General features: G+C 48.3%; 3 protein-coding genes across 11 annotated transcripts in view; 1 reads left to right on the forward strand and 2 right to left on the reverse strand.

The window, feature by feature from the left end:
* Positions 1-947: 947 nt before the first annotated feature.
* On the reverse strand, positions 948-6,374 carry Slc39a5 (solute carrier family 39 member 5). Of its 4 annotated transcripts, XM_055599178.1 has the most exons (13): positions 6,226-6,374; positions 5,865-5,944; positions 5,494-5,594; positions 4,880-5,233; positions 4,276-4,459; positions 3,395-3,557; positions 3,105-3,274; positions 2,782-2,922; positions 2,323-2,416; positions 2,081-2,239; positions 1,893-1,973; positions 1,585-1,775; positions 948-1,208 (listed from the first exon to the last, which is right to left on the reverse strand). In XM_055599178.1, the coding sequence occupies exons 4-13, from the start codon at positions 5,161-5,163 to the stop codon at positions 1,065-1,067; spliced, it is 1,611 nt and encodes a 536-aa protein (XP_055455153.1). In that variant the 5' UTR covers positions 5,164-5,233; positions 5,494-5,594; positions 5,865-5,944; positions 6,226-6,374; the 3' UTR covers positions 948-1,064. The 4 variants fall into 4 exon arrangements, with proteins under 4 accessions (XP_055455153.1, XP_055455203.1, XP_055455270.1 ...); XM_055599228.1 differs by lacking the exon at positions 5,865-5,944; XM_055599295.1 differs by lacking the exon at positions 6,226-6,374 and having other exon boundaries at positions 5,521-5,594; positions 5,865-6,162.
* Positions 6,375-6,449: 75 nt separating this feature from the next.
* Positions 6,450-14,596, reverse strand: Nabp2 (nucleic acid binding protein 2). Of its 4 annotated transcripts, none has more exons than XM_055599537.1 (7): positions 14,501-14,596; positions 14,023-14,124; positions 13,463-13,601; positions 13,291-13,362; positions 13,057-13,138; positions 12,911-12,974; positions 6,450-6,936 (listed from the first exon to the last, which is right to left on the reverse strand). In XM_055599537.1, exons 2-7 carry the CDS (start codon positions 14,099-14,101, stop codon positions 6,737-6,739), a joined length of 636 nt encoding a protein of 211 aa, XP_055455512.1. In that variant the 5' UTR covers positions 14,102-14,124; positions 14,501-14,596; the 3' UTR covers positions 6,450-6,736. The 4 variants fall into 4 exon arrangements, with proteins under 4 accessions (XP_055455512.1, XP_055455637.1, XP_055455464.1 ...); XM_055599662.1 differs by having other exon boundaries at positions 14,519-14,585; XM_055599489.1 differs by lacking the exon at positions 14,501-14,596 and adding an exon at positions 14,277-14,475.
* A 1,686-nt stretch (positions 14,597-16,282) lies between these two features.
* Rnf41 (ring finger protein 41) overlaps positions 16,283-26,164 on the forward strand; it is a 24,586-nt gene continuing 14,704 nt past the window's right edge. For 2 of the 3 annotated variants that reach the window (XR_008719313.1, XM_055599737.1), the window contains exons 1-4: positions 16,283-16,451; positions 19,883-20,064; positions 23,843-23,931; positions 25,620-25,732. Coding sequence is in view for 2 of the 3 variants with exons in the window: in XM_055599737.1 (XP_055455712.1) it covers positions 25,643-25,732 (90 nt within the window). In the remaining variant the exon portion in view is untranslated. Of the gene's footprint in view, positions 16,452-19,882; positions 20,065-23,838; positions 23,932-25,619; positions 25,733-26,164 lie in introns of all 3 variants that reach the window. The other variant, XM_055599844.1, reaches the window with a different exon arrangement.

Genomic DNA, 26,164 nt, shown 5'->3' on the forward strand with positions numbered 1-26,164 from the left:
TGTGTGTGTGTGTGTGTGTGTGTGTGTGTGTGTGTGTGTGTGTGTGTTGGGGGTGGGGGTGGGTTTGGCTGGAGTGGGTCTATCAGGAGTTTGGGAAGGGCTAGGGGAAAGATGGAAGATGGTGTCTCCTGCCCCCTTCCCCAACTCCCAAACCACAGAAGCCTGGGAGGGAGGGTGCCTACTCACGCTGCCGCGTGTCCTGCAGATGTGCCAAAATAGGGTGGGTGGGAGGGGAGGGTGCCTGGCAGAGCAGCCCCAGGTGGCTCTCTCAAAGCAATACAGTTCCCCTGCTGGGGAACAGCAAGACAGGGGAGAGGGTTGGGTGGGGACCTGGGGTTCCCCATGTACAGCTGTGTATATTCAGGGGTGTTCTCTGTCTGGTACCCGCTGTGGGCATCTATGTGTGTGTGAACCCCCCCCCTTCCCATGCCCTGCATGACCTGTGATGCTGCAGACACCACCATCCTGTGTGCAGGTGTGGCGGAGCACTGTGGGGCATGCTTCATGTCCTGTTGCGCCCGCCACCCTGTGACCTGTGTACTCGGTTGTAGGAAGTAAAGAGAACTGAGCACAATTCACCGGATTCTAGTTGAATCTTTCTCTAAGCAATTTCCCCACTCTTGCCCTTCTCCCTATCCTGGATCCACCTGTGGTGCTAGTGTTGGGGTCAGTCAGGGGTGTTTAATGCTGGTGGGCAGCAATAAAGCCCAGATACCTGCATCCCCAGGGTGCTGAGGGCAGCAGAAAAAAAAATGGGGACCTTGGTGCATTTGCCCTGCCCCTCCCCCTCCTACCTGGGCTAAAGCACAATGCTATCCCTCAAGACTGATGCACCCCACATCCACCAGGCCCCCATGCTTGTCCTCCCCAAACCTGCTTTGAGCCCTCCCACTACACCCTGGTTTTCTATGCTGTTTTGGTGCAAGTACAACTGTCGTAGTCATGGCTTTGGGATGGGTTCTGTTTATTAAAATCCTATTGCTCCTACTGGCCCTGTGTCCCGCCTCCATTCCTGCGGTGGGGGGAAGGAAGGGCAACCTGGATATTTTGCCACTGGCCCCATATCAGCCATCAGGAGCTGTGGGCAGGAGCTGTTCCTCCAGCAAGGCTATAGTAAACATGAGGCTGCCTCCCAGCAGCAGCCCCAGCCCCTGCAGAACCACATGGAGCACAGGCTGGGGCTCAGGATCACGGAGCAGGGCAGGCAGCTGGAAAGAAACAAGATGGTTGGGATTCTGTGCTTACCTGGGACCTTCTTATCTACTTCTTTTGAGGCAAGAGCTCTACAGTGTTAACCTCAACACTGTTGACCTACAGGCTGACCTTGAACTCACTGTCCTGAGTGGTGGGGCCAGCGGTATACACTGCCAAGCCCGCCCCATGCTCTGCCCTCTCAACACGAGAGGGTATAGGACAGTATCAGCAGCTCCCCTGCCCCCACCACCACCTTAGTGCCTGCCTTCTGATAGGGTCATGAGCCAAGACTCTTCAGACCTGGAGATGGACAGCATGGACTGGCGCCTCCCTCTCCATACCTGCCTGCCCATTGTCCTTGAATTGTCTGTTCTATCCCACATTGCTCACCATATCCACAAGGGCCACATAGAGGAAGACCCCAGCTGTGACCCCAAACACCCAGGGAGTGAGGGGGACCGGGCCCAAGCTGAGCCCTACCCCCAGGGCTGCACCCCCCAGCCCCAGGGCTCCAGAAACGAGGCTCAGCAGCAGCAGCCTCCGGAAGGACAGTCCTGCCTGAAGCAGCATTGCAAAGTCACCTGTTGTGGAGAGAGCATAGAACAGAGCAGGTGAGTCAGAGCCACCCGTCTGAGTTCTGTTCCTCAGAGGGTCTCTGCTGTCACCTATCCCACCTGCCCCACTTGTACCATTCATACCCAGTTCATGGGGCAGCTCATGGCAGAAGACTGCTAGGGTGGTGCTGAGGCCACTGGAGAAGCTGTCAGAGAAGGCAGCACCTGGCAGCAGCAGAGTCAAAGGGTTCTCATCTCTCTTGCCTTCCTAGTAGCTCACCTGCCCTGCTGGCTCAGCCCTGCTTCCCACCCCTGCCTCTGGGCCCTCAGACCTAATGCGAGCCCATCAGTGAGGTTGTGCAGGCCATCTCCCAGGAGGACCATCCAGGCCATACTGCTACCCTGCTGCTCATGACTGTGGTCTTGGTGCCCAGGAAGGGCTGGAGCTGCTGGGGGTGGGCTGTTCTCCCTCTGGCCCTGAAACTCTGGCTCTGAAGCAAGAAGGACCAGGTCAAGAGCTGAGAACTGCAAGTGGGGATCGCAGGCTGTTGTGCTCATCTTCTCTTCCACTCACCTGAAGCTGCCTGTAAGGGTCGAAGGACCATCCCACTGCCATCCTCTGGGTCAGGGTTTGGTTCTCCAAGATCCCTTTTGCTCCTGCAGCATCTCTGAAACGGGAGAGTATCCCTCCTGGTAGAGGAGATAGCAGGGCCAAGGGCTAAGGGGAGGCCAGGCCAGCAGCTGGGAAAGCGAGCACCTGGTCCCACTGCTAGTGCCTGGAGAATGTTTGTTTGACCAACACCCTTTTCTCGGTTGGCATCTCTCTCTGTTTAATGTTGATAGGAAATGTAGAGAAGAAGCCATTTGGCCAAAAGTGCTAGGTCCATGCAAAGAGGTCCATACCCACTCAGGGGTGGACAGGTCATGTGCAGTTGGCCAAGCTGCCAGGGTCCAGAAGCACAGGCTGCCCCTTACCTTCTGGCCTGGCTAGGACTCTGGGGTTGACAGGGAGAGAAGAAAAGATGCCACTCACTGGCCTGAGTCCTCTCCTCCGCACAAGTCCCAGCATGTTCTCCAGCATGAAGAGGAGGAAGAGGCCCCCAAGCACTGACAGCCCTGGACCCAGATCCTCCTCTGGTTGCTCACTAGGTCCTGTGTGCCGCCTTCCTTGTGCCTGCCAGAAAGTAGATCAAAGCAGGCCCTGGAAACCCCACACCCAATAGCATCCCTGTCTCCCATCGAGGGTTAGCAAGCTTTTACTCATACAACCCCAGTAGGAGACACCTGTGACTAAAACCAGGCTAGGATGTGTGAGCTGACTGAAAGGGACAGGTATAGAGATGGTGTTTCACATACATGTGGCAGCAGGTGTAGCAGCGCATCCCCACAAAGAGTGCCCACGGCCAGGGCCCCCAGGAAGCTTAGCACAGGCCGCAATACACGAGGTCTCAGGAGCCGCAGCAGCAGCAGGGAAAGGGGGGCAGGGAAGCTGAGCAGCAGGACGGCCAGGGCACTATGAAGCAGGGCTGGGGAGAATAGGGACTAATGTTAGATCAGGGCTGGCCCAGAGGCATGCTGTGGGCAGAAAGGGAGATTGGACCCCAGTGAGCCCTCTTCCAGGCTGCCCACCCTACTCGTCCACTGACCAGGCAGTATGTCCCCGGGAGGTGCTGTAGCTGGGGTTTTGATGCAGACACGGCTGTCAATCTGGTAAAGCAGGGCTGGGCACAGGAGAGCAAACTGATGAGGGGTCAGAGGAGCAACAGGGCTCAGGCCAAAATTGACCAGCAGCTGGGAACCATTCAGACACTGGAGATGAGGGGAGGACTGAGTGTTAGGGAGTCACAGGGAACTACAGCCCAAACCTTCCCCCTGTTCTTCCAGAGTTCAGTTCTCTCTAGGATCCCCTTGGCTCGCACTGGCCCCAGAGACAGGGGACAAGGGAACTTACTAATTAATGTATGTTAATCACTGGTAAGTAAGAAATCCAATATAAGTATTCAACACGATTTCTCAATTTCCTAGTGAACATTGCTGTCATCTCCCTCTTATGCCCTAGTAATTTCCTTGTTTTAGCAATGGAGCTGTTTGGGCAACTAGGCTAGAGTCCTTTATGATAAAATCCTAGATGAGAAAGAACCCTGACATGCCATCCATCTTTGGTCAACACTGTCACGTTATATGTTGACGCTGCCTAAGCTGGACTGCTGCTCTCGATGGGGCCAACTGATCTCGGGGTCTGGTGGCATCGTACGTGGAACAAGGAACAAATTGACTGTTTTTCTAGACAGATACAGCATCATCTCTAGGACATTCCTACAGCCTCCCCTGAGATAATTCTCTGGAAGCATGTTTGCTAAGTGCAGCCCCTGAATTTGGTCAGCCTGTACTAAGTAAGGTCAAAGGAAACACCTTATACCATTAGAATAACATATCCTAATACTGAGTAGTTATTCAATTACTGACTCTTCAGATACTTCAGCCCCTAGTCATGGCTCCTTCCCTCTCAAGAGACCATCAGACTTACATCCTCATTCAGATGGTCAGCCAATGAATGGTCCAGCAGCAGAAGCCTGTGAAAGAGGTCTAGGCCTGAGGGCCCTGGCCCATGGGGCAGGTCAGGGGCATTTGACTTCTCTCGGTCATCCCAACCTGAAGGACCCAGAGGCATTCCTGCCCAGACATCCACACTCAGCTCCGGTTCCTGCAGCCTAGATTAGATGGATTAGCAAATCAGACTCACCCAAGCTCCCTGACGCCTACCCTGAGAGTCTCCTGGGAGCTTTTGGGAAGGAGGAACAACCACAGTCCGTCCCAGGATCTGAGAGCAGTCATTTATAAGAGAGCCTAGAATGGGTAGCTGTGGGGCTGGGGGGAAAGCTCCACACTGGGAGCCAAGTCAGCCTAGAGATGCTGAGTACTAAGAACAAGGACTTTAAGGACCTGGAGGAGAATTAAAGGCAGCAGAGGTAAGCAAGACTTTAAGGGTGCTGAGCAATTAGTGTTGGAGGACTTATAATTCTGGGGATTCATTCCAGGAAGCCAGCCAGCACTGTGCAACCGGATAAAGCAAAACCAACCGAGTGGAGCCAGGAGATATCACATTTTGGGGTTGGGAGAGAAAGTAATACCTGTGTGTGAAATTGTCACCACTTGAGGGTGCAGCCCGCCCAGTTGGAGGCTCATGGTGACCCAGGCGGAGCCCCTGAACTCGGCCCAGCCCTAGGCTGTGGAGAAGCCGAGCCAGGCCCCCTGCAGTCAATGTCCCATTCTCTCCATACTGGCCAAACAGCTGGGCCAGGTAGTGGTTCTGTTCCTGTTCAGCTGGGCCTAGGTTGGGGACTGAGCCTCCTACCCAGCCCAAGACCACCGCCATGCACACGCCAGCCAAAAGATGATGTACTGAGGGGCCCATCACTAGGGGTATGGGCTAGAGGCTCTGGTTCTGACTTCTATTTCCTTTGGAACATCCTGAGGAATATACCCTAGAACAAGGAGGCAGCGGTCAGGTCAGCTCTTCAGCTCAGAGCTGGGGAGAATGCTCATATACATTTCCCACTGCTTAATCTGAGTCCATCAGCGGCCTCGGGCTTCCTCTGCCCCTCCCCTCTGCCTTCTGGAGCAGCCTCCTGACTCAGAGTTCTCCCCTATATCTGGTCCAGAGGGGACACCATCTCAGATCCCCTAGATCCAGCTCTCAACCTTGCTCCACTTCCATATTCCCCCTCAATTTCCAGGTCCTCACCCCTACTGGCAATGTGAGAGCTGTCACCTCAGGTTCCTGGAAGGCCTCCTGAGTCAGGGAGGTCAGTCTTCAGATGCAGTGGAAGCCACGTCACATAAAGGCTGAAATGGATAGGTTCTCTTTAGCCCACCTGCTTAGGGGCGGGGCAAGTGTGGGAAGGTTCATATAGAAGTTAATGGTTCACTGGTCTCTGGGATGGGGGGGGTCAAAAGTCAGTCTCTGCTGGGCCCTCACTGGGGAGGGGCCACCTTCTGCCCTGAGGAAACCACATGGTGAGGAATCTGTGCTGTTTTTCCTCTTAAATATTTTATAACCCATAACCCATTCAGTACCATTCAAGCCTTCTCCTGAATGTACCCCTTCCCACGTACCTTACATCTGGCACTGAGCTTCATCTGTTTCCAACCCCATCCCCACATTCCCTGGAAAGTTGAACCAAGGTGTCCCTAAACTGGGAGGTAGGGGAAGAAGAAGATGAGCAGCCAGCCCAGATGCATTCAGGAAAGAAACTGTTCTTAGCACCCCACCCTGGGAAGCGGAAGTGCTGCAGTTCCCCACTTGAACAAGCATTAACTGTCATCGACACTCTGGAATCAATGAACAAAAAGGGGAAGTCCTGCTGAGGAAAAGAAGCCAGAACAGGGCTCCCCTCTGACATCTGACCAAGCTTAAGATCAGGGGAATCAAAGTCTTATGAGCGTCATCACTCTAGTGGGTTGGGGTTGGCATTACCTGAGAGCAGAACAGGAGGCACAAAGGACACCCAGAGGAAGGGGGACCCAGCCTTCTTGTAGCAGGCAGGCTGGACAAGGGTCACATGCAGGGAGGGGGTAGGGGAGGGACACTACCTTAAAGGGGCAGGCTTGCTTTGCCCAAGGCCTCCTTGCCTGGGCACTGCACTCCATAAGTACACACCTGCTAACCTCTTTTCCTACGAAAAACAAAGGAGTCTAGAATAGAGTGGGAATATTTATTAGGAAGGAGGGGTTTCAGTTAGACCCTCATATCCCACACAAAAAACAGACTGTCTTTTTCAGAGGAACGAGAGCAGGCAGTGTCAGCAGGACAAGGAGGGCATGAGTGGATAAGGCCACTGCTCACTACCCCTCCAGGGAAATTTAGTGGCTAAAACACATTATTCCACCCTCCAATCCCAAAGCCAGCAGCCCAGAGGAAGACTGTCTTTTTCTCAGGCAGAGACACTGGATCATGGTTGTGGTGGAAAGGGAGGACCCATTTCTTGCTATCTCTTGCTGCTTCTGCGGGTTTCTTTGCCGTTGCTGACAGGGTTGTTGGAGGGGCCAGGAGGGCCAGAAGGTGTGTGGTTGGGCTGGCTTCGAGTGATCCGGGTGCTGGGGGGATGTGAGGGAGTATGCGAGGGATGGGGGCCACCGACAGGACCCGCTTGGGTGCTTAGTCCATTCCCGTTCTGGCTCTCAGAAGCTGGTTGTAGGAAGGGAAAAAACAGAATTAGGTGATTGGGGTAAGAGGGGGTCCATCTTTAAGGTCTACTTCCATGCCCCAGTGAGTGAATGAGTCTTCATCATGCAAAACTGCATAAATGCAGACTAAGTAAGTGTAAAAAGGTTGTGGGTTGCAAGTATGACTGGGGCCTGAGCTTTGACAACTTGTAATTGTCAACTTGACACAACCTAGCTTCCTGGGAAGAGGCAGTGAAGGACTGTCTACATTGGTTGCCCTGTGTCCACAGGAGATTATAATTAACTTAAGCCCATGGTAAGACCCAGCACCCTGTGGGCAGCACCATTCCCTAGGCAGGTGGTACTGGCTAGAGTGCAAGATGCTATGGGCTGCAAGTGTGAGTGGGACCCTTGATAATTTTGGAAGTTGCTACATGAACCCTATATATAATAAGTGTGTGTGTGTGTGTGTGTGTGTGTGTGTGTGTGTGTATGTATTATATATTTCTCTCATGTATCTCTGTGTGATTGGAAATCAGACCTAGAATTAGCTCTTTAGTTCAAGGCTCAAAGATCTCTGAAAAAATGTCCTATGGCCTAGGGTGATTGTAAAACTAGAGAAGCACAGCAAGAAGGGCTCTAAGTTTTTATTTATATGAAAAGATGGGTCTATCCCATGGGATAGATGCTTGGGTTAGACACCCAACACTGTTAATAAGATAAAAATAATCCCTCTATCTAAGCCACTTAGTTACACATCACCGCACAGCTATGTAGAGTTTGTATTTACTTTAGTGCATGCATGCGCTTGTGTGTGTGTGCGCACACACACACGCGTGTATGCGTACAGCCTTTGGGAGTTGGCTGTCTCCTTCTACCATGTGGGTATTCTGGGAATTAAACTCAGGTTGGCAGGCTTGATGTCAAGTACCAGTTCCTGCTGAACCATCTCGCAGATCCCCAAATCCTATATTTTAAACATTTTAATGGAGCTGGGGATGTGAGATGGCTTAACTCTGGTAAATGTACAAATCCCTGCATCTATCATAGCATAGTATAATTGTTATTCCTACAGAGGCTACAAGCCCTGAAAGGCAGGTGCTGTGTTTTATTCCTTGACATTAGTAGGTGCTCTATAGATGCCTACTAAATGAAGACTGTCTCTGGTGTACAAAGGACACTGAGGGCTGGAAAGATGGCTCAGAGGTTAAGAGCACTGCCTGCTCTACAAAAGGTACTGAGTTCAATTACCAGCAACTACATGGTGGCTCACAACCATCTATAATAAGATCTGGTGTCACCTTCTGGCATGTAGGCGTACATGCAGGCAGAACAGTGTATACATAATAAATAGAGTTTTTTTTTAAAAGGCCACTATGAACCGTCAGCAACATAGAACTATAGGTTACTAGTTCCCTGCTCAACTAAAGCATCTGCAGCCCAAAATGAAGGGAAATGTCCTTCCCTCAGGACAGATAAAGGTGAATATATGGAACTCAATGTTAAGATTTTATGCTATAAATTAAACAAACAAACAACTTTTGGGGACTGGGGAGCACTGCTAGGTTCAGTTCCCAGCATCCACACAGCAGCTATAGCATAGTTCCATGGGACCCAGCACCCTCTCCTGGTTTCATGGCTTCCAGGGAAGTATGTAGGGAACAGACATGCATATAAGCAAGACACCCAAACATTAAAAAAAAAAAAATCATTTTTTAAAACTTAAGCTTTTGTGTGCGGCAGCGGTGCTACATGCTTTTAATCCCAGCACTGGGGAAGGGAAGGCAGAGGCAGGTAGAGCTCTGAGTTTGAGGCAAGCCTGGTCCACAGAGTGAGTTCCAAAATAGCCAGGGCTATACAAAGAAGCCCTGTTCCAAAACAAACAAACAAACAAAAAAAAAAAAAAAACCCCAAAACAAAACAGCTTTTGTAACTAGGGACTGGGATCACAATAGAGTGCTGGCCCTGTGTGATGGCTACATTTAACTGTCAACATGACACAGCCTAGAGGACCCTGGGAAGAGCCAGGGTTTAAGCTGGTGGCCTGAGTGCACCATGGGGGATGGTGATTACCTATGTGGGGAGGCCCGGCACACAGCGCAGGCGAGCATGGATGCATCGCCTCTGCTCCTGACCACGCACACGATGTGCATGCTCGTCCTCTGTCCACTGCAGTGATGGGCTACATGTAACCCTTCCTCAAGGTACCCCTGGCTGTCAGGATACCTTAAGACAACAGGGAAACTTGCACTCACAAAAGCCTGGGGCTGCTCCTTACATTACACAGGGCACGGTGGCACTGGAGAACTGGCAGGATGATCGTGAGTTCTAGGTCTTAACCTAGCTGTTGGAGGTCAACCTTGGCTACGTGAGACCTATCTTAAAACAAGCCTCCATCACCACTACAACACTCTCACATGGGCTGAAGGTGTCTCCCAGGTTAGGGCTTGCTGCTAAGCCTGATGACTTTGAGTTCAATCCCGGAGTCTGCAGGGAGGAAGGAGAACTGGCTCCCACAAATTGTGCCACATGCCACAAGCGTGAATGCTTCCTCCCAGAATAAATAAATAAATAAGGAGAAAAGATATACATAATAAAAAGATTTACAAACCAAAAAAAGAAAAATAATACAAATAAAAAAACCAAAAAAAAAATCTCTCATTTCTATTAGTAGATAACAAAGTGAAAAAAACATGTGACAAATGAACTTTAGGAGCCTATGGTCATAGGTATAGGTATACCTTTTCTTTTATTCTTTGTTTGTTTGTTTTTGAGACAAGATTTCCCTGTGCCACCCTGGCTGTTCTGGAATTTGCTTTGTAGACCAGGCTGGCCTCAAATTCAAGAGATCGGCCTGCCTCTGCCTCCTGTGTGCTGGGATTAAAGGTGTGTGCCACCATGTCAAGCAGGTGTACCTTCTTTTTTTTTTTTTTTTTTTCTTTTTTGAGACAAGGCCTTGCTGTGGAGATGAAGCTGCTCTGGAACTCACTCTGTGGAGCACAGAGTGTCCTCAGAACTTGCAATGTCTCTCCTTGCTTCTATTGCACAAGCGTTAGGCAGTGGCTATGCCTGGCTCCTGAATGTACCTTATTAGAAATGTTTGTAGTTAGGCATGATGGTAACACACCTATAGTCCAGCATTTAAAAGGTGGAGGTAGGAAGAGATTTGGCTGCATAGTAAGTTTGAGGCCAGCCTTACATGAGAATTTCTCTAAAAAAATAAATAATAAAAAATAAAAATAATACCCTATTTTATTCTGTTTTTTTTTCCCTCTTTTTTCTTCATGTATGTATGTATGTACATAGGCAGGGTCTCCCTGACTGGCCTGATACTTCAGGCTAGCCACCAACATGGAGTGATCCTCCACTTCAGCTGCCTAAGTGTGAGGATTACAGGCATGAGGCATCCTACCCAGCATCAAGTCATTTTAAATTGCCTGAAGAGGCAAAGAGCCCTGGATCCCCTAGAATGGAGTTGCATAATTGTCATGAGGCTGTCATGAGGGTGCTGAGAACCAAACCAGGTCCTCCACAAGAGCAGCCGCTGCTCTTAGCCACCAAACCATCTCTCCAGCCCTTAAGTCATAAATCTGAAAACGCACGCCAATTTCTATTGTGGAATTAATTCGTATCAATTTTGACTGTCTTATTGGAGGTTCTCCACAAAGCCAGAGCCTGTAGGATATATGTAGTCATGTATCATATGTGAGGGGTTGTCTCCATTTGTGGGCATGTCTGTTGGGAACTATAATTATCTTAATTATGTGGGAAAACCCAGCCCACTGTGGGTGGCTCATTCTATTTTTTTATTTGTTTGTTTGTTTTGTTTTGAGACAGGGTCTATCTATGTAGTAGTCCTTACTATCCTGGAACTCACAGAGTTCTGTCAATGATTCCTAAGTGCTGAGATCAACAGTGTTGCTGCTGTGCCAAGCTCAGGTGACACATTCTAAGAGTGGAGAGACTGGGATGAGCACAAGCCAACCAGCATGTGAGCAAGAGTGAATTCACCCTCTCTGCTGGTGGCTATGGATGTGCCCAGCAATGGGCACAGGTCCTGCAGTGGTTTCAGTCAGCAGACAAAGGGCTTTGGGTGGTGGCTCAGTGGTTAAAAGTGCTGGCTGTTGTAGCTAACCCAGGTTTGGCTCCCAGCACCCACACTGCAGTAACAATCATCTGAAACTCTAATTCTGGAGAATCTGCTACCCTCTTCCAGCCTCCTAGAGCACCGTATACATGTGGTAATCATACATGTAGAGGAAACATACATATTATGTAAAAGTAGATAAAATCTCAAAAAATAAACTTTTAAATGACTACAACAAATAAAGAAACTTCCTATTGTCTAGTGACACTGTAGCCACTGCAGTTGTAGTAAGATTCAACACTAATGTGTTTGTGGTGATGTTTGTGCAAACCAGCTGACAGAGCTGTGAGCCTTAAAAAGGCATGGCACACAATTATGCACAGTATATCAATTTATAATAAATGGCCATGTGGTCGTATATTATGAGCTTAAGTATTTACAATTCTTTCTTTTTGTTTTTTTGAAACAAGGTTTGGCTACGTATATGGCCTGGAGGCAGACCGGACTGGCCTCAAACTTACAGTGATTCTCCTGTCTTTACCTCCCAGTACTGGAATGTGTACCAGTATACCCTGCTAGAACATGTTTGCTATTATTATTAAATAGTATAGTCTTTCTATTTAAAAGAAGCAATCAAAATTTGGTGTTGGTTTGTCATTTGTCTGAGACAAGGTCTAGCTCTAAATCTTAGACTAGACAGGAATTTGTGACAATCCTTTTGCCTCGTCTCCTCCCCAGGGCTGGGACTACAACTGTGAAGAACTAGGTAACATACAATTATTTTAAAAATTGTAGCATATGCCTTAAAAAAATTTATTATTTATAGTTTTCTGCCTGCATGTACACCTGTAGGCCAGAAGAAGGCACCAGATATCACTATAGATGGTGGCGAGCCACCGTGTAGGTGCTGGGAATTGAACTCAGGAACTCTAAAAGAGCAGCCAGTGCTCTTAACAGCAGAGCCCTCTCCAGCCCAGCATATACCTTTAATTCCAGAACTAGTCTAAGCAGGATCTCTGTGAGTTTGGGGCCAGCCTGGATTACATAGTGAGACACTGTATCAAAACAAAAGAAAGCTGGGTTGGGGGGGGGGGGGGGGAGAAAGAAACAAAAGAAAAAATAAAATAAAAGAAATTAAAAAGAAAAACATAGGTTATGCCACATAACTTGGGGATGAAGTAAGCCACAATTCAGGGGTGTATGTGTGTGTGTGGACCTATTTCTCAGAATATATTTTTATCACTTAGTGATTTTTTTTTTTTACTTAAAAAAAACATAATTTATTTAATTTTATTTCATGTGCATTGGTGTGAGGGTGTCAGAAACCCTGGAACTGGAGTTACAGACAGTTGTGAGCTGCCATGTAGGTGCTGGGGATCAAACCTAGGTCCTCTGGAAGAGCAGCCAGTGCTCTTAACCACTGAGCTTATCTCTCCAGCCCCCTGCTTTGTGATTTATGAGTGTATATATATATATATATATAGATAGATAGATAGATAGATAGATAGATATAGATATATAGATATAGATAGATAGATAGATATATACATACATACATATAACATACATATATAAGCACACACATACACATATACATATAGGTGTATATAAATGGACTTATTACAAGGAATGTACAGTGATACTTTAAATATGGTACACATAACCCTGTTTGCTCTGTCATCTGCCCCATGTGGAGAAACTGCTTCCATTTGTGCTCCAGCTCTGCCAGTGGTTGGAACCACGGAGACTTGCAGAAGGTATAAAAATGAAGGTGCAGGAAGGACTGGGTAGAGGGAACATCTTGAAAGAACAGACACTTGTAAAGGGACATGGGAAACACAACTTTCTAGGCTGTGGAGAATGGGGAACTTAATGGGGAGAGCAGAGGGAAAGAAATGGATTCTCCTACCTGGAGAGGTGGCAGGGGGTCCTGTGGCAGCTTGGGGGGCAGTAGGGCTGCTGTCATTCTGCACCTGAAGGCACAGGTTAGATACTCAGACCATGCTGCTTGGCCTGACCTGCGGTTTTTCTCTACTGTCAGGCCCGCGGACTCACCGATTTGTTGGGTGCCTGCTGAGCATTATACTCTGGATTGGGCTCGCTGAAATTAGGAACTTCTGAATAAACCATACAGAATCTGCAAAGAAAAAAGTCAAAGCCTTGGACCCATCCTTCCGGCCACAGACAAGTCGGGTCACAGGGCGTGAACTGCACAGGCTTGTGTAGCTTCCTTGTAAACTTTCCCACTTGGGGCTGCTGGTGCTTAACTCAGTTCCCAAGACAACTTACTCTCCGATCTTCTGAAGGTCGCCCCCACGACCAGTGTACAGTGTCAGACAGCCTTTGAACACTGAAGCATACCTGCGGGGTGGAGTGAGGGCAAGCAGGACTCAGCCTTCAGCACAGCTGTAGTGCGTTTTAACCACACCCTACCGCTGTTGCTGCTGGGAGCCTGTCTTACCCTTTGGTGAGTCGGATAATGTCCCCGGGCTGGATTAGGTTGCCTACATCGTCCCACACAGAGATATTGATGCTGCCCGTTTTGTCTGCCACTTTACAGGTCCGAACCTCGTGCCCGTCCTTTGTCTTGGTCACTCGGCCTTTAAGGGAAGAAATAACATGGGAGTGGAAGTAAAGCCATACCAGGGTGGTGGTAGTAAGACTCTGGGTATTGGCTGAGTGAGGTAAAGGCGTAGAAGCAAAGCCCATATCCCTCCATGAGGGCAGGAGGTTGTGCGTGGGTGTGTGGGCTGCTAGTGGAGGGTCCAGCACCATGGAGAGAGCCCTGAGTGGGAGGAATAAAAGGCCCGAGTGGCTAGTGAGGCAGTTTTATCTACTTTATACCCGAAGGCAGCTCCCCGCGCCAGCGGTCTAAGAGAGAGTGGGGTGAGGCAGGGCCTTGGGGAGCCTCCTCCTCGTTCAGGCAACAAGTTAAGAACGCAGGCGGTGGTCCCGTGTGCCCCCCACTCGCCACACTCCTCCCCTTTCTCTCCCGAGAGTCCACTGCGCACGAATAGCCACCTGTCTCCAGTACAATGAAGATAAGGTTCAAATTCTTGAGCCCGGGCTTGATATCCTTCACGAAGGTCTCAGTCGACATGCTTCCCGAGCCGTGGCACCCCGCTGGAAGCGGAAACGGGAGATGAAGGCTGAAGGCTGGGATCCTCTGCCCCCATGCTCCCGCCTGGCCTACCCAGCACACCAGGCGGGGGATCTGACGGCCTCGGCCCCTCGCTAACCCTTCTAGAAGACGAACTTCCCTGGGGGCCTCGTACTTCAAAATCAGGAGTTAGAACTCTCTGGATAAGATGCTCAGGGGCTGGCAGGCCCCTGTCAGGATGCTCTGTCTCACGCTCCGAAGCGGGGAGGCTGAAGGAGACGTGCAGGGAGCCGGGCGCAGCGCCGGGGAACAGACTCCTACGCGGCGGATCTTCGGGACCCCTCATCCCCACAACCCAGAACTCGGGCGGTCCCCTCCCCCGCCCGACCCACCACCCACCCAGCCAGCGAGCCGGACCGTGCACACCACCGAGCCGCCCGCAGGGGGAGCCAGGGGGCTGGCTGCCGCCGCCGGATGCTGCGGAGCGGAACGCGGGAGCGCGTACATTCCCGGAAATGTGCCCTGATCTCCTCCAGCCAATGGGAACCGCGATGCCCCTCAGAACGCCCCGCCTCCAGTCGCCGCCCGGTCCAATCAGGCCCTGACATTAACTGGCCGCCGTAGAGACCAGTTTTAGGTATTAAAGGAGCCCCGCAAAAGGTTAGTTCAGGAGGGGAAAAGATGGATGGACCACCAGGGGGCGCCCCAGCTACCAATCTTTCCTTCCGCTCCGAGAAAGCACTTCAAGTTCTCTCTCTCTCTCTTTTTTTAAATTCTCTTTAAGTAGTGGCACAATGGAAAAAAGGTCCAAGGGCTTTGGAATGCAGCGGACCTGTCAAAAGTTTGAATTCCAGCCTGCCTCTTCGCTTCCTTTCTCTGTAATTCTTAAACATATAATTCCATTTTATACTTAAAAATGGGCAGATAGGTAAAAATCCGAAGTCTACGACGTCGCAGGAATTTACACACAGAGAGACTTCATCTTTAATACACTAAACAGTTCGACCCAGGTTTGGACAAGTGGCATTTACACTGTAGACAGACAAGAGGCAAACCCAGCCCCTTCTGGAAGAAGTTGAACCAGGACACAGAAAGCAAGTCTCGCCGAGCGGTAGTGATGCACACATTTAATCCCAGCACAGGCAGTGGCAGGCGGATCTCTGAGTCCGAGGCCAGTCTGCCTTACAGAGCGAGTTCCCGGGCAGCCAGGGTAACAAAAAGAATGACCGGAGGTGGGAGTGGGGGCGAAGGGCGGAAGGCAGAGAGGAAGTCTTATTTGGTGCACATGGCATGTCCAGTTCCTATTCCACTGGATCTCAGTCTCGAGCATGAAAGCACCCAGAACCTTGTCAGATTGTTCTCAAAGCTCTGTATTCTTTTGAGTAAACCAGTTGCATACGTACTAATGTGAATTGCCCTTTTAAAAAGAGAATGTCTATAACAAATACTATTCGACACCAAATTAGCTTAAGAGGTAATGTGATTGATTGCATTCTTTATCTTCCTTAACTGCTTACCTATCACAGAGCACTTTAAGCTCCACAACTTTCCTCAGGGCCCAGGTTCTCTCCCACCCACAGCGTTGCAACCTTAGGAAATCAAACTCTTCAGTATTTCAGGACACTCTGATTTTTTTTTTTTTTTAAGAGCCATCGTGGATACTGCAAGAGTGTGTGGTTGGGGGAAGGAGGACCCCTAGATCAAAGCTTTGCGGTGAAACACTCCCTCCCTCCCCACCCTGCGTCCTTCTAAGTCAACTGCAGTAACCATTCCTGTGACTGTGCGTCACAAGATCGGGAGGCTCCAGGATTCTGACCACAGCTCTGGAAAATGAGGGGCTGGGAGGACAGCAGGTCACACTGCAGGTCAGCTGCCCCGCGGCGATCTCGCCCCAGAGCTGCATCAGCTCTAGCATCAGGCCTAGACGAGCAACGTCCAGCACGGAGTGACTTTGCAGGGCGGGACACCAGGGTCGCCCCAGATCGTCACATCTGACCAGCATAGAGTACTCCCTCCCAAATGGCTACAAAGTCCCAGCTGGAATCTGCCCTTAACTTCCGGCCCAAAGCGGAGGCCAAGCTAGCCCCGGACTCACTTAGGCCCAACCGCTAGGAGCGTCCGGTCGCAGCCGAGTTAAATAGAGAGGCGGAGCTTGATGACGCGCTTCCGCCCGGTTGCGTAGCAGCAGTGGGCGTGGCAAAGGCTTAGGCCCAGACAGCGAGGAGTGGTCGGCACTCTCTTCCCCATCCTCCCCTTCCTCTTCCCCGACGGGGAAAGGCTGAGGGCCGGCCACGGAGGCCTCAGGTCCAGACGGCCCCCTCGTCAGGAGAACCCGGACCGCGTCAGGGCGGTGCGTAGTGCGCCTGAGCGAGCTTCTAAGCGGGGGTGAGGGAGGGGAGGGGAGAGGAGCGGAGGGGGCGAGGTCCCCGTGGATCGGCGCCAGGGTCGAAGGTGAGGGGGGTCGAGAGGAAGGGTAAGGCGGAGGAGGAAAATGGAGGAAGGGAGCCCCGCCGGGAGGAGTCCGGAGATGAGCTGGGGGCTCTGAAGCTTGGGAAGGTGCCTGGAGTAAGGAAGCCTTGGGAAGTGCGGGAGTGGCCTTGAGTCGGCCTAAGGACCCGGGAGGAGTAGACCGCTCAGGCTGGGGTTTAAATGGCAATGATTGACGACGGTCCTGGAGGCGAGGAGGGAACGTTCCGGGGGCTATCCTTGGCAGGGACCACGGAAGCCAGACCTCTGCCCAAGCGCCGTAGCTTGGCTTCTTTCCCATGCCTTGTGTTTGGCAGCCTTGTCTTTCTCTTTTATTCCTTCGCGGCTCCTCTCCCTTCCCACCCCTCCGTGGAGGACTCTTACATTCCTCTTACATTGCCCCTGGATGATTTGCAGCCCCGCCCGAAGGATCCATCCACTCAGTTTATGCCCTGGAAAGCACATCCCAGCGGGGGTAGAGAGCATAGGGTCAGGGGAGAGATCTGAGAAAGAAGGATGAGGGTGTTTTGGATCAGCTCAATTTTCCTATTAACAAACTAACTTCAACTGGTAGCAAATGAGCGGTTACCAAGGCCACTGTTCTTGGAGACTGACCCGTGAGAATCTTGGCAGTACTTCTTCTACAATAGTTTTAGCTAATAACAGGGTTGCTGGCTACTAGCGTCTCCCGAGAAAGATGGGATGGGATAGTGCAAGGAAAGGTGAGGGTGCGATAGTGTTGTGATTTGTTGCCATGGACCTTGTGGAGGGCCTGCTTCCCAGTAATTGAAGGGAAGGAACAAGCAGTTTCAAACATTTCCACCGGCTCTCCCTGTGAATTCATTTTGCCATTCTGTTGCTACAACTAGTAACAGTCTTAAGTATGCTTTCATATTTATTATCTCATTTGATTGGCAGGACAATATGTAAGATAAGGCAAGTGTCATCCTCTCAATTTGACAGTTGGAGAAACTGAGAACTGCAAAAAGGTTACATGGCTTGTTTGAAGTTGTCACATTGGTGGGTGCCAGAGCTAGGACTGGAATCCCAGACCTTTCTCTCCTCTCCTGACTCTGTGCTTGGCTCACAACACCTGGTCCACTTTCTGAAAGGATAATTTTTTCAGTATGGGAAGCTTTTTGGTTTCTGTGTCTGAAACTTGTCCCTAGGAGACCAAGCATAGCCACTAGTACCTGCTCCTAGAAGCTTTTTTTGATGTTCAGGTGTGTGTGGCAGATTGTTGGGAAATAGGGTGTTGTTCAAAGGAAGCAAGCATTCTGAGTTATTGGGGGAGTCAAGTAGTGTGGTGGAGTATCAGCTGTCACTCCTCTTTTGGACCACAGTGAAGAGGAATGCCAGGTCCCTTCATCTCTCATCCGTTCGAGAATTCATGCCGTACATGTATGTGATGAGCACAACAAACTGGTGAGAACTGTCCCAGATTCAGGCGGTGAGCCAGCCTTTTATTCTGCATAAAAGTTATCACAAAGCTAACTTATCCCAGGGTAGCCCTTGAACTATTCATTCGCATATGACAGTGAGGCAAGGAGTTTGATTAGCTGCCCTGTGTATCACTGACTCTGGACTCTCAGGGCCTTGGAATTTGGTCTTAGTTTCATTTCTGCAGGCATGAGTCAAGTCAGCCCAGTTTTACTGCTTTCTAACCTACCCAGTTGCCCACCTTGGAACACCACCACCTTTTTAAGAGTTTCACACAGTAGCCCCTGCCGGCCTTGAATCTACAGTGATCCCCCTGTCTAGCCTCCCAGGTGTTGGGATTGCAGATGAGCTACAATACTTAACATTTTGTTTTTCTGTTTCTGAGTACTGCCTGCTTTCTCAGCCCCCACCCCTCTTCTCTCTTTTTTTAAAGCCTTATTCCCTTCAGAGGTATTTCCCACTTTGCATCTATAGCAACTTTCTTGAGTGTCTGTGTGAGAAATAATGTTTTCCACGTGGAAAGTGGAACTGGATGTTTGAGATTTTTCTTAATGATTTATCAACACAGAGTCTCTGTGTAGTCCAGGCTGGCTTGAAACTCTTCTGATTCAAGTCCCAGCATTATAGGCATGCGCCATCATGTATGGTGCTAAGGACTGGGTCTCAGTGCCTTGTAAGTGTTCCATTGCTGAGTTGCACCCCAGCCCAGTTTTGTTTTTATTTTTGTTTGAGACAAGGTTTGGAACTTGGCTACATAGCCCAAGCTGGCCTCGAACTAAAAATTCTCCTACTTCACCTACTAAGTGCTGGGGTTACAGGCAGGGGCTACCAGCCCTGGCCTTCAGAATTCTTTTCATATGAAATAATATAATTGAAAGCACTTTGGAAACATTAAAGGATAGTACAGGGAAAGTATTATGGATTCATATATTGTGGAGCACCACTTTGGAATTTTCGACATTGCTCATAGTTATATGTGCTGAATAAAGAAATATATATATATATATACAGGGGCTAGAAAGATGGCTGAGTGGTTAAGACCATTGACTGCCCTTTCAGGCAATCGGGATTCGATTCCAAACATCCACAGGCAGTTCACAACTACCTGTAACTCCAGTAGCAGGGAATCCACTCAGGCCTCCTCTGGCACTAGGCACAAATGTGGTACACAGACATGTATGCAGGCTGTACAGCCATATGTATGAGGTCAAAATAATTTGAAAAATTAATGTGTGTATTTATAGCACACACATTTTGTGGGTTTTTTTTTAATTTAACTTTTATTAATTACACTTTATTTACTTTGTATCTCCCCATAAGCCCCTCCCTCCTCCCCTCCTATTCCCACCTTCCCCCTTCTTCACGAATGCCCCTCCCCAAGGCCACTGATAGGGGAGGACTCGTCTAACATTTTGTTTTTTGAAACAGAATCCTATGTACTCCAGGCTGGCTTTGAACTTTGGCCCTCTTGCCGATGTCTCTTGGGTACTAAGATTGTAGGCATATATCCCTTCCCTCCTAGTATACACTGCTGCTAGGATTAAATTCAGGACTTTGTGGCTGCTGGGCAAGCACTGGACCACTGAGCTAAGCCTCAGCTCTCCTTTTTCCTTTTTATATATTTGCTAACAAATCTTGTCTCCAGTAGGTCTGTTCTCCACCTTTGCTTTTCCCTCCCCTCCTCAGCTGTGTCTGACTCTACTAGACAGAATGCCCCTCCAGTTTGTAGGATAGTGAAGAAACCTGTGGTCCTGAAAAAAATTCCCATCCTCTCTACCTGGATGCCCCACCCACGGTTCCAAGTCTGTCCACTGTCACTGCTAAATGGAGGTAGTTGCCCTGACTTACTTTTTTCTTCCTTGTTCCTGTTAATAGAATGCTCCTGATTGTGACATCACACCGTTCCCTTGGCATGAAACATGTCACTAGGAAAAAAGACTCAATTGGAGAATAACCAACAAGATGGGGTACTTGGAGCATCTCCTGTGTGGCACTGAGTGGAGGCATCAGGGGGCTGGAACCTTTTAAACAGGGACCCTGCCCCCACCACTTAGAAGGTAAAGAGCCCCATTTGGAAATCTCCTTTTGGACTTTCCTCTTCTCTTGTCAAGGTTCCTTCTGACCTTGAACACCTGGTACCTTGAACCTTTCTACATTTAATGCATGCTGTCCTGTTTATGTTTCTATCTTGTTGATAGTAAGTTTTATGTTTTTTTTCTTTTTTTTTTTTTTCGAGACAGAGTTTCTCTGTGTAACAGAGCCCTGACTGTCCTAGAACTCACTCTGTAGACCAGGCTGGCCTCAAACTCACAGAGATCTGCCTGCTTCTGTCTCCCAGGTGCTGGGGTTAAAGGTGTGCCCCACTACTGCCTAGCTTCTTTTTTTAATCTTGTACAGTCACTGGACTATACGTGTGCCTTAGCTTGAAGACATTGATTGCATTTACTCTTTTCTTCTACAAGTCTCTGTTGACAAGAAGATTATATATTTAGGATAAAGAGATTTGGGTTAATCACACAAATAGTGCTGGTGGAACTGGGAGTCCCTGCTGCCCTTTGAAGTTTAGCTGGCCTTATATCAGGCATTAGATGAGTTGTTTGTTTTTGAAGACAGGGTTTCTCTATGTAGCCCTTGGCTGTCCTGGAACTAACTCTGTAGACCAGGTTGGCCTCCAATTCAGAGCTCCGCCTACTTCTGCTTTCCGAGTGCTGAGATTAAAGGAGTAGGTAAAGGTGGTAGCACTCACTGCCTGGCATTAGATGGCTTTTTAAAGAACTGTAGGTCCTCTGAATTGTTCTTCAGGAATTTTAAATTGGAGCCGAAAAGATGGTTCGGTGCATAAGGCTCTGCTTTGAAAGCAAGAGGACCTGAGTTCAGATCTTCATCAACCATGTAAAACAAGCATTGGGGCTTAAAGACTGGTGCGTTCCAGAGTGTCACCAGCACACAAATGCCCATACATCACTCACACATACAAAAGAAAAAATTTCAAATTAAATATACTAAAGAAACTTGGGGGCTGGAGAGATGGCTCAGTGGTTAAGAGCGCTGTCTGCTCTTCCTAAAGGACTGGGGTTCAATTCTCAGCACCCACATGGCAGCTCACATCTGTCTGTAATGCCCATTCCAAGAGATCTGACACCTTCACACTAATGCACATAAAATAAATAAAATATTTAAAAAATATATATATATATATATATATATATAAAGAAACTCAACCTTAAAGATCCTCTGAGCCAGGTATAATGACACACATCTTTAATTTCAGCATTTTGGAGGCAGAGGCAAGTGGATGTGAGTTCAAGGCCAGCCTGGACTATACAGAGAGGCTAGCAAAGCCTACATAGTGAGGCCCTATCTGAAAAGGAAACAAAAAAAAAAAAAAAAAAAAACCAGCATGAAAAAAGAACAGCTAGATAAATAAATATCCTGGTTAATAGAGATTCTAGCATTCTAGGGCTAAACAGAACTTAGAACTCAGGTGGCCCTACTCCTCCATCTTATAAGGGAGGAAACAGTTTTAGGAGAAGTTTCAGTTTAGGGATTTTCCTGTCAAAAGAGAAAAAAAAGCACTTTCAGGAGAGTTGCTGGAGGCTTGTCTGGAGGAGAGCTAGGTACCTCTGTAAGTATAACTGCTGCTTAATATCTGTTTTATATTCTCTATCATAGGATCAGAGAAATTGTAGAGCCCTTTGCAAATTACATAGCCAGGATGTTCATGTCTCACAGTGTGAGAAGCCCCAGCCCAGAGAGCACATTTGGTCAGGGACAGCATTAGAGCTAAGGCTCAAACTCAGAATTGTTTTAATTTTTATTTTGTTAGCATGTGTGTGCATGATGTGGTGGGCTGTGCCTGGGTGCATGTGTGTCAGTCAGGACAACCTTGTGGGGTTGCCTCTCCCTTTCCTCCATTGTGTGGGCCCCAGATCTCCAGGATTGTACAGCAAGCATCTCTAATGTGCTGAGCCATCTCGCTAGCCTTATTTTAAGAGTTTTGGTGGGTAAGCACAAGAGTTTGGCTTTGAGGCTGGAGAGATGGCTCAGCGGTTAAGAGCATTTGACTTCTCTTCCATAGGTCCAGAGTTCAATTTCCAGCATCTGCATGGTGACTCATAACTATTTATAATGGGATCCATTCCCTCTTCTGGTATTCATGAAGACAGAATGCTCATATACTTATTTGGCTTTGAGCTGTCTGTCTCCTTAGGTGGAGGCAGGTTTTAGAGCCATTTGCCTATTTGATCTTTTTGTAGTAATTGAGCCTGGCTTGGATGGAGGGTGTAGAGGAGAGAGACCACAACACTTACCCCTGACTTTCCCTTATCCACTTGTCAGGAATGGTGGCAGCATGTCCATTTCCCTCAAAATATAAACCATGATTTAAATGGCTGGTGTGATGCATCTCTTAGCATGTGTGCATGCATGTGAGAATGAATGTGTGTGCTTCACCTATTTGTGCAGGGAGATTTAATATTTGGGCATGGTGACGCATACCTTTGATCCCAGCACTTAAGAGACGGAAGCAAGTGAATTTCTGTAAGTTCAAGGGCAGCCTGATCTCTCTAACCTCAGTGATGCTGGTCTCTTCTTAATCATTGCTGATTCTCAGCTCCAGATAAGCAGCATCAATTGTTCGGTAAAGTAAAGGCTTTACTTTAGTGGTTCTGGCCTCTTGTTAATCACAGCCCCAGCTGACCACAGATTCTAAACTCAAAGTATGCAATGGCCCTGATAGAGTCTAAGTGACTCCCAGACTTCTCTCTGGAACTTAACAAGACAAGCCTCTGTCATCTGTGTTTCTCTCATCACTCATATTCTCCAAGCTTTGGTAGAGCACTTCACCAAGCTTTGAACACTCGATGGCTTTTCTAGCCCAAAATTCCAAAGTCCTAGTCCTCCAAAGACAACATGGTCATATACCCCATAATCCTGGGACCTATTTCAGTCTTGGTTAGGGTTAATATTGCTGTGTAGGATGTTTCTCTCCGGCATCCATTTTCCTGTGTTAACTCCATCAGTGACTTCAGAGAAGGTAGGATTTACCAGACTTCTTGATGTGTAGGTGGCGCTCAGGAGATGTTACCAAGCTTGTGTGCTGTAGGTTAGAAAGGGAGAGGATGTCTTTTTTGAGATGGGGTCTAGCCTAGGGTAGACTAGAGCTTACTATGTAGCTCAGGATGGCAAGCCACCTCCATCAAGCCTGTCTAGTGCTAGGAATAAAGGCTTTTCTTCCTACACTAGCTAGAAAGAGTTTTCATTTTTATTTTTGTGGTACCAGGGGTTGAGTCCACGGCTTTATACATTCTGGGCAAGCAGTCTACCACTGAGTATACCTGCAGCCTGCACCTAGAAAGGTTGTTTTACTAAACTGTTACGTTTTTGATCATTTGTTTGTTTATTTTTGTGATGCTGAGGATTGAACAGGCACACATGTGGTGGTGGTGCACACCTTTAATCCAGAGGCAGAGGCTGGTGAATCTCTGAGTTTGAGGCTAGCCTGGTCTAGGTAGTAAATTCCAGGACAGCCAGGGCTACACAGAGAAACCCTTACTCCAAAAAACCAAAACAAGGAAAAAGAGGAAGGAAGGAAAGAAAGACCAGGCACACATGTACCCAACAGACACATGAACCTTGACTGTGTGCACATGCATTTGAGCATGTGTTTGGAGACCAGAGGACAGTGTTCAGTGTTGTCCCCGGTTCCCTCATGTTTTGAGACTTGAAGCTCATTGTTTTGGCTGGGTTGGCTGTCCAGCAAGCCCTAGGGATTCTTCTAAACCATTTCTCCAGCTTCTTGATTTGGTTTTTTGTTTGTTTTGTTTTTTGAGATAGAGTCTTACTGTGTAGCGTGGAGCTCTGGAGCCGGCTGACCTCCAGCTTGAGATCCCCGTGCCTGTATCTTCTGAGTGCTGAGATTGCAGGTATGCAGCGCAGTGCCTTGCACCACACTGCTGACTTCATTCTTCCCTTACAGACTCCTAGGTAATGCCGAGATGTGACTTTTGCTTATATATAAACTTTTCAATATTTCAGGAGTTGGGGGCTGGAGAGATGACTCATCAGTTAAGAACACTGTCTGTTCTTCCAAAGATCCTGAGTTCAATTCCCAGCAACCACATGGTGGCTCATAACCATCTATAGAGGGATCTGATGCCCTCTTCTGGCATGAAGGCACACATGCAGATAGAGAACTCATTTACCTAAAATAAATAAATATTAAAAAAAACCAAAAGCTTCAGGAGCATGTAAACTACCGAAGCATAACTGTCCAGTTATTTTTTTGTTGCTAGAGTCCATAATGTTTAGGAGTAGGAGCAGGCAGGTGGCTGGATTCATCCTCACTCAGAGAAAATGGGCATGGGGAGAAAACAGTAGGAAACAGGGTGGGACTATAACATCCCCAGAGATTACCAACTGTGTACTATGTGTTCAAATGCCTGAAGCTATGGGTCACATTGCTCATTCAAACCACTATAGACCTCCATGTACCTACTGTGACATACATAACCCCATCCTACACACATTAATAATAAATTACTAAGAAAAATACAACTGGATGGTCTGATTCTAAATCCCTGAGAGCTAACTATCAGTCTTCAAGAATGTCACGGGTTAATGGATTGGCTGTACCTATAACAGGTACTCTTGATCAATTAGCCCACCAGTTGAATGAATACAGAGAGGTCTTAGACATGGTTCACTGACTTCTTTGGGTTTGATCTATGGCAATTCAAAGACAGGGCACAGCAGCAGTGCTGTCTTCTGGCCCTTGTTCTCCTGAATCTCTGTCTCCTCCTCACAACCACTTAGTTCAGATTCTTACCATTTGTCTCCTGCCTACAGTTTTGGGTTAGAGTTCTTGTCTCCAAGCTCTCCCCTGTTGACACAGGGGGAGATTTTATTAGGTTGCTCTATTTCTATTTTTGTTTGAGACAGGATCTGACTATATAGCCCTGGCTATCCTGCAAGTCACTATATAGACCAGGCTGGCCTTGAACCTGTCTGCCTTCTCAGAGCTGGGATCAAAGGTATGCATCACAACACCGAGTTTTGAGTTTGTTCATTTGTTTTTGATTCTGAAGGTTGAACCCGGGGACTCATACTGACAGGCTTTCTACCACTGAGCTGTATCCCCAGCAACATAGTGATCTTAAAGGAGAGATGGTGTCAGTGACAAGTCCAAATACCACATAGGACTCTTGATGGTCTGGTCATTGCTTGCCTGTTCAGACTTGGGTCTTAACAGTTGTTTGTATCCTTCAGGCCAGCTTTTTTCTGAGCCTGTCTGGGCCTTATGCTCTGTCCCAGTCCTCCACATAGCTAGCTCTTCTGTCCCACAGGACACGTTTCTGGGAAACTTATCAGAACCACCCCTTCTTTCAGCCTGGGTTAGGAGTCCTCTCCTTATAAACCTCTATTGAAACTTATATTGTAATTTATATGTGTGCTTATGTAATGTCTGTTTCTGCCTAGATTTATTCCTCATATAACTAGGTTCTCAGTGAATATCTGTTAGAGAAATGAATGGATTTTGACAGTAAGCCCATGGTTTGAGCACATAGATGTGGCTTTTTGTGAAGTGATCTCTTTTTCCTACAACTTGTTTCAGGACCTGGGTTTCAGTGATGAGACATGGGGTATGATGTAACCCGTTTCCAGGGGGATGTTGACGAGGACCTTATCTGCCCTATTTGCAGTGGAGTCTTGGAGGAGCCTGTACAGGTGAGTGGGTCTCAGGGCAGGTTTGTGGTCTGAGGGCAGGTTTGTGGGGTAGATGGCAGTAGAATTACCAAAAAGTTGTAGAAGGAAGTCCCTGTGTTCTACTCCCATTCCTACCCCCCAATAGACCTTTGGTACAGATACTTTGTGGTTACGAGAAAAATGATGACATTCTGGAGTCTGTGTAGAGTTGGGCTCAGATGTCCTGAGGTCACCACTGTTTGTGGTGTTGGGTGGTCAGCTGCTTGTTTCTTCCCACAACGGCGTGGTAGTTGCTTCTACAGGAACTCTGAGATCTCTGTTCTGTCCATGACTGACCTACACTTAGACTTAGACTTAGTTCTCATTGAACTTGAAGAGTGTGGTGCTGCTGTAATTGGCGCTTTCCTGTCGCGCGCAGCCTTCGCCGATAAGGATGACGCGGCAACCGAGGAG

Source organism: Psammomys obesus, unplaced genomic scaffold (assembly GCF_907164565.1).
Source record: "Psammomys obesus unplaced genomic scaffold, mPsaObe1.curated_primary_1811, whole genome shotgun sequence".
In the NCBI taxonomy this organism is placed as follows: Eukaryota; Metazoa; Chordata; class Mammalia; order Rodentia; family Muridae; genus Psammomys; species Psammomys obesus.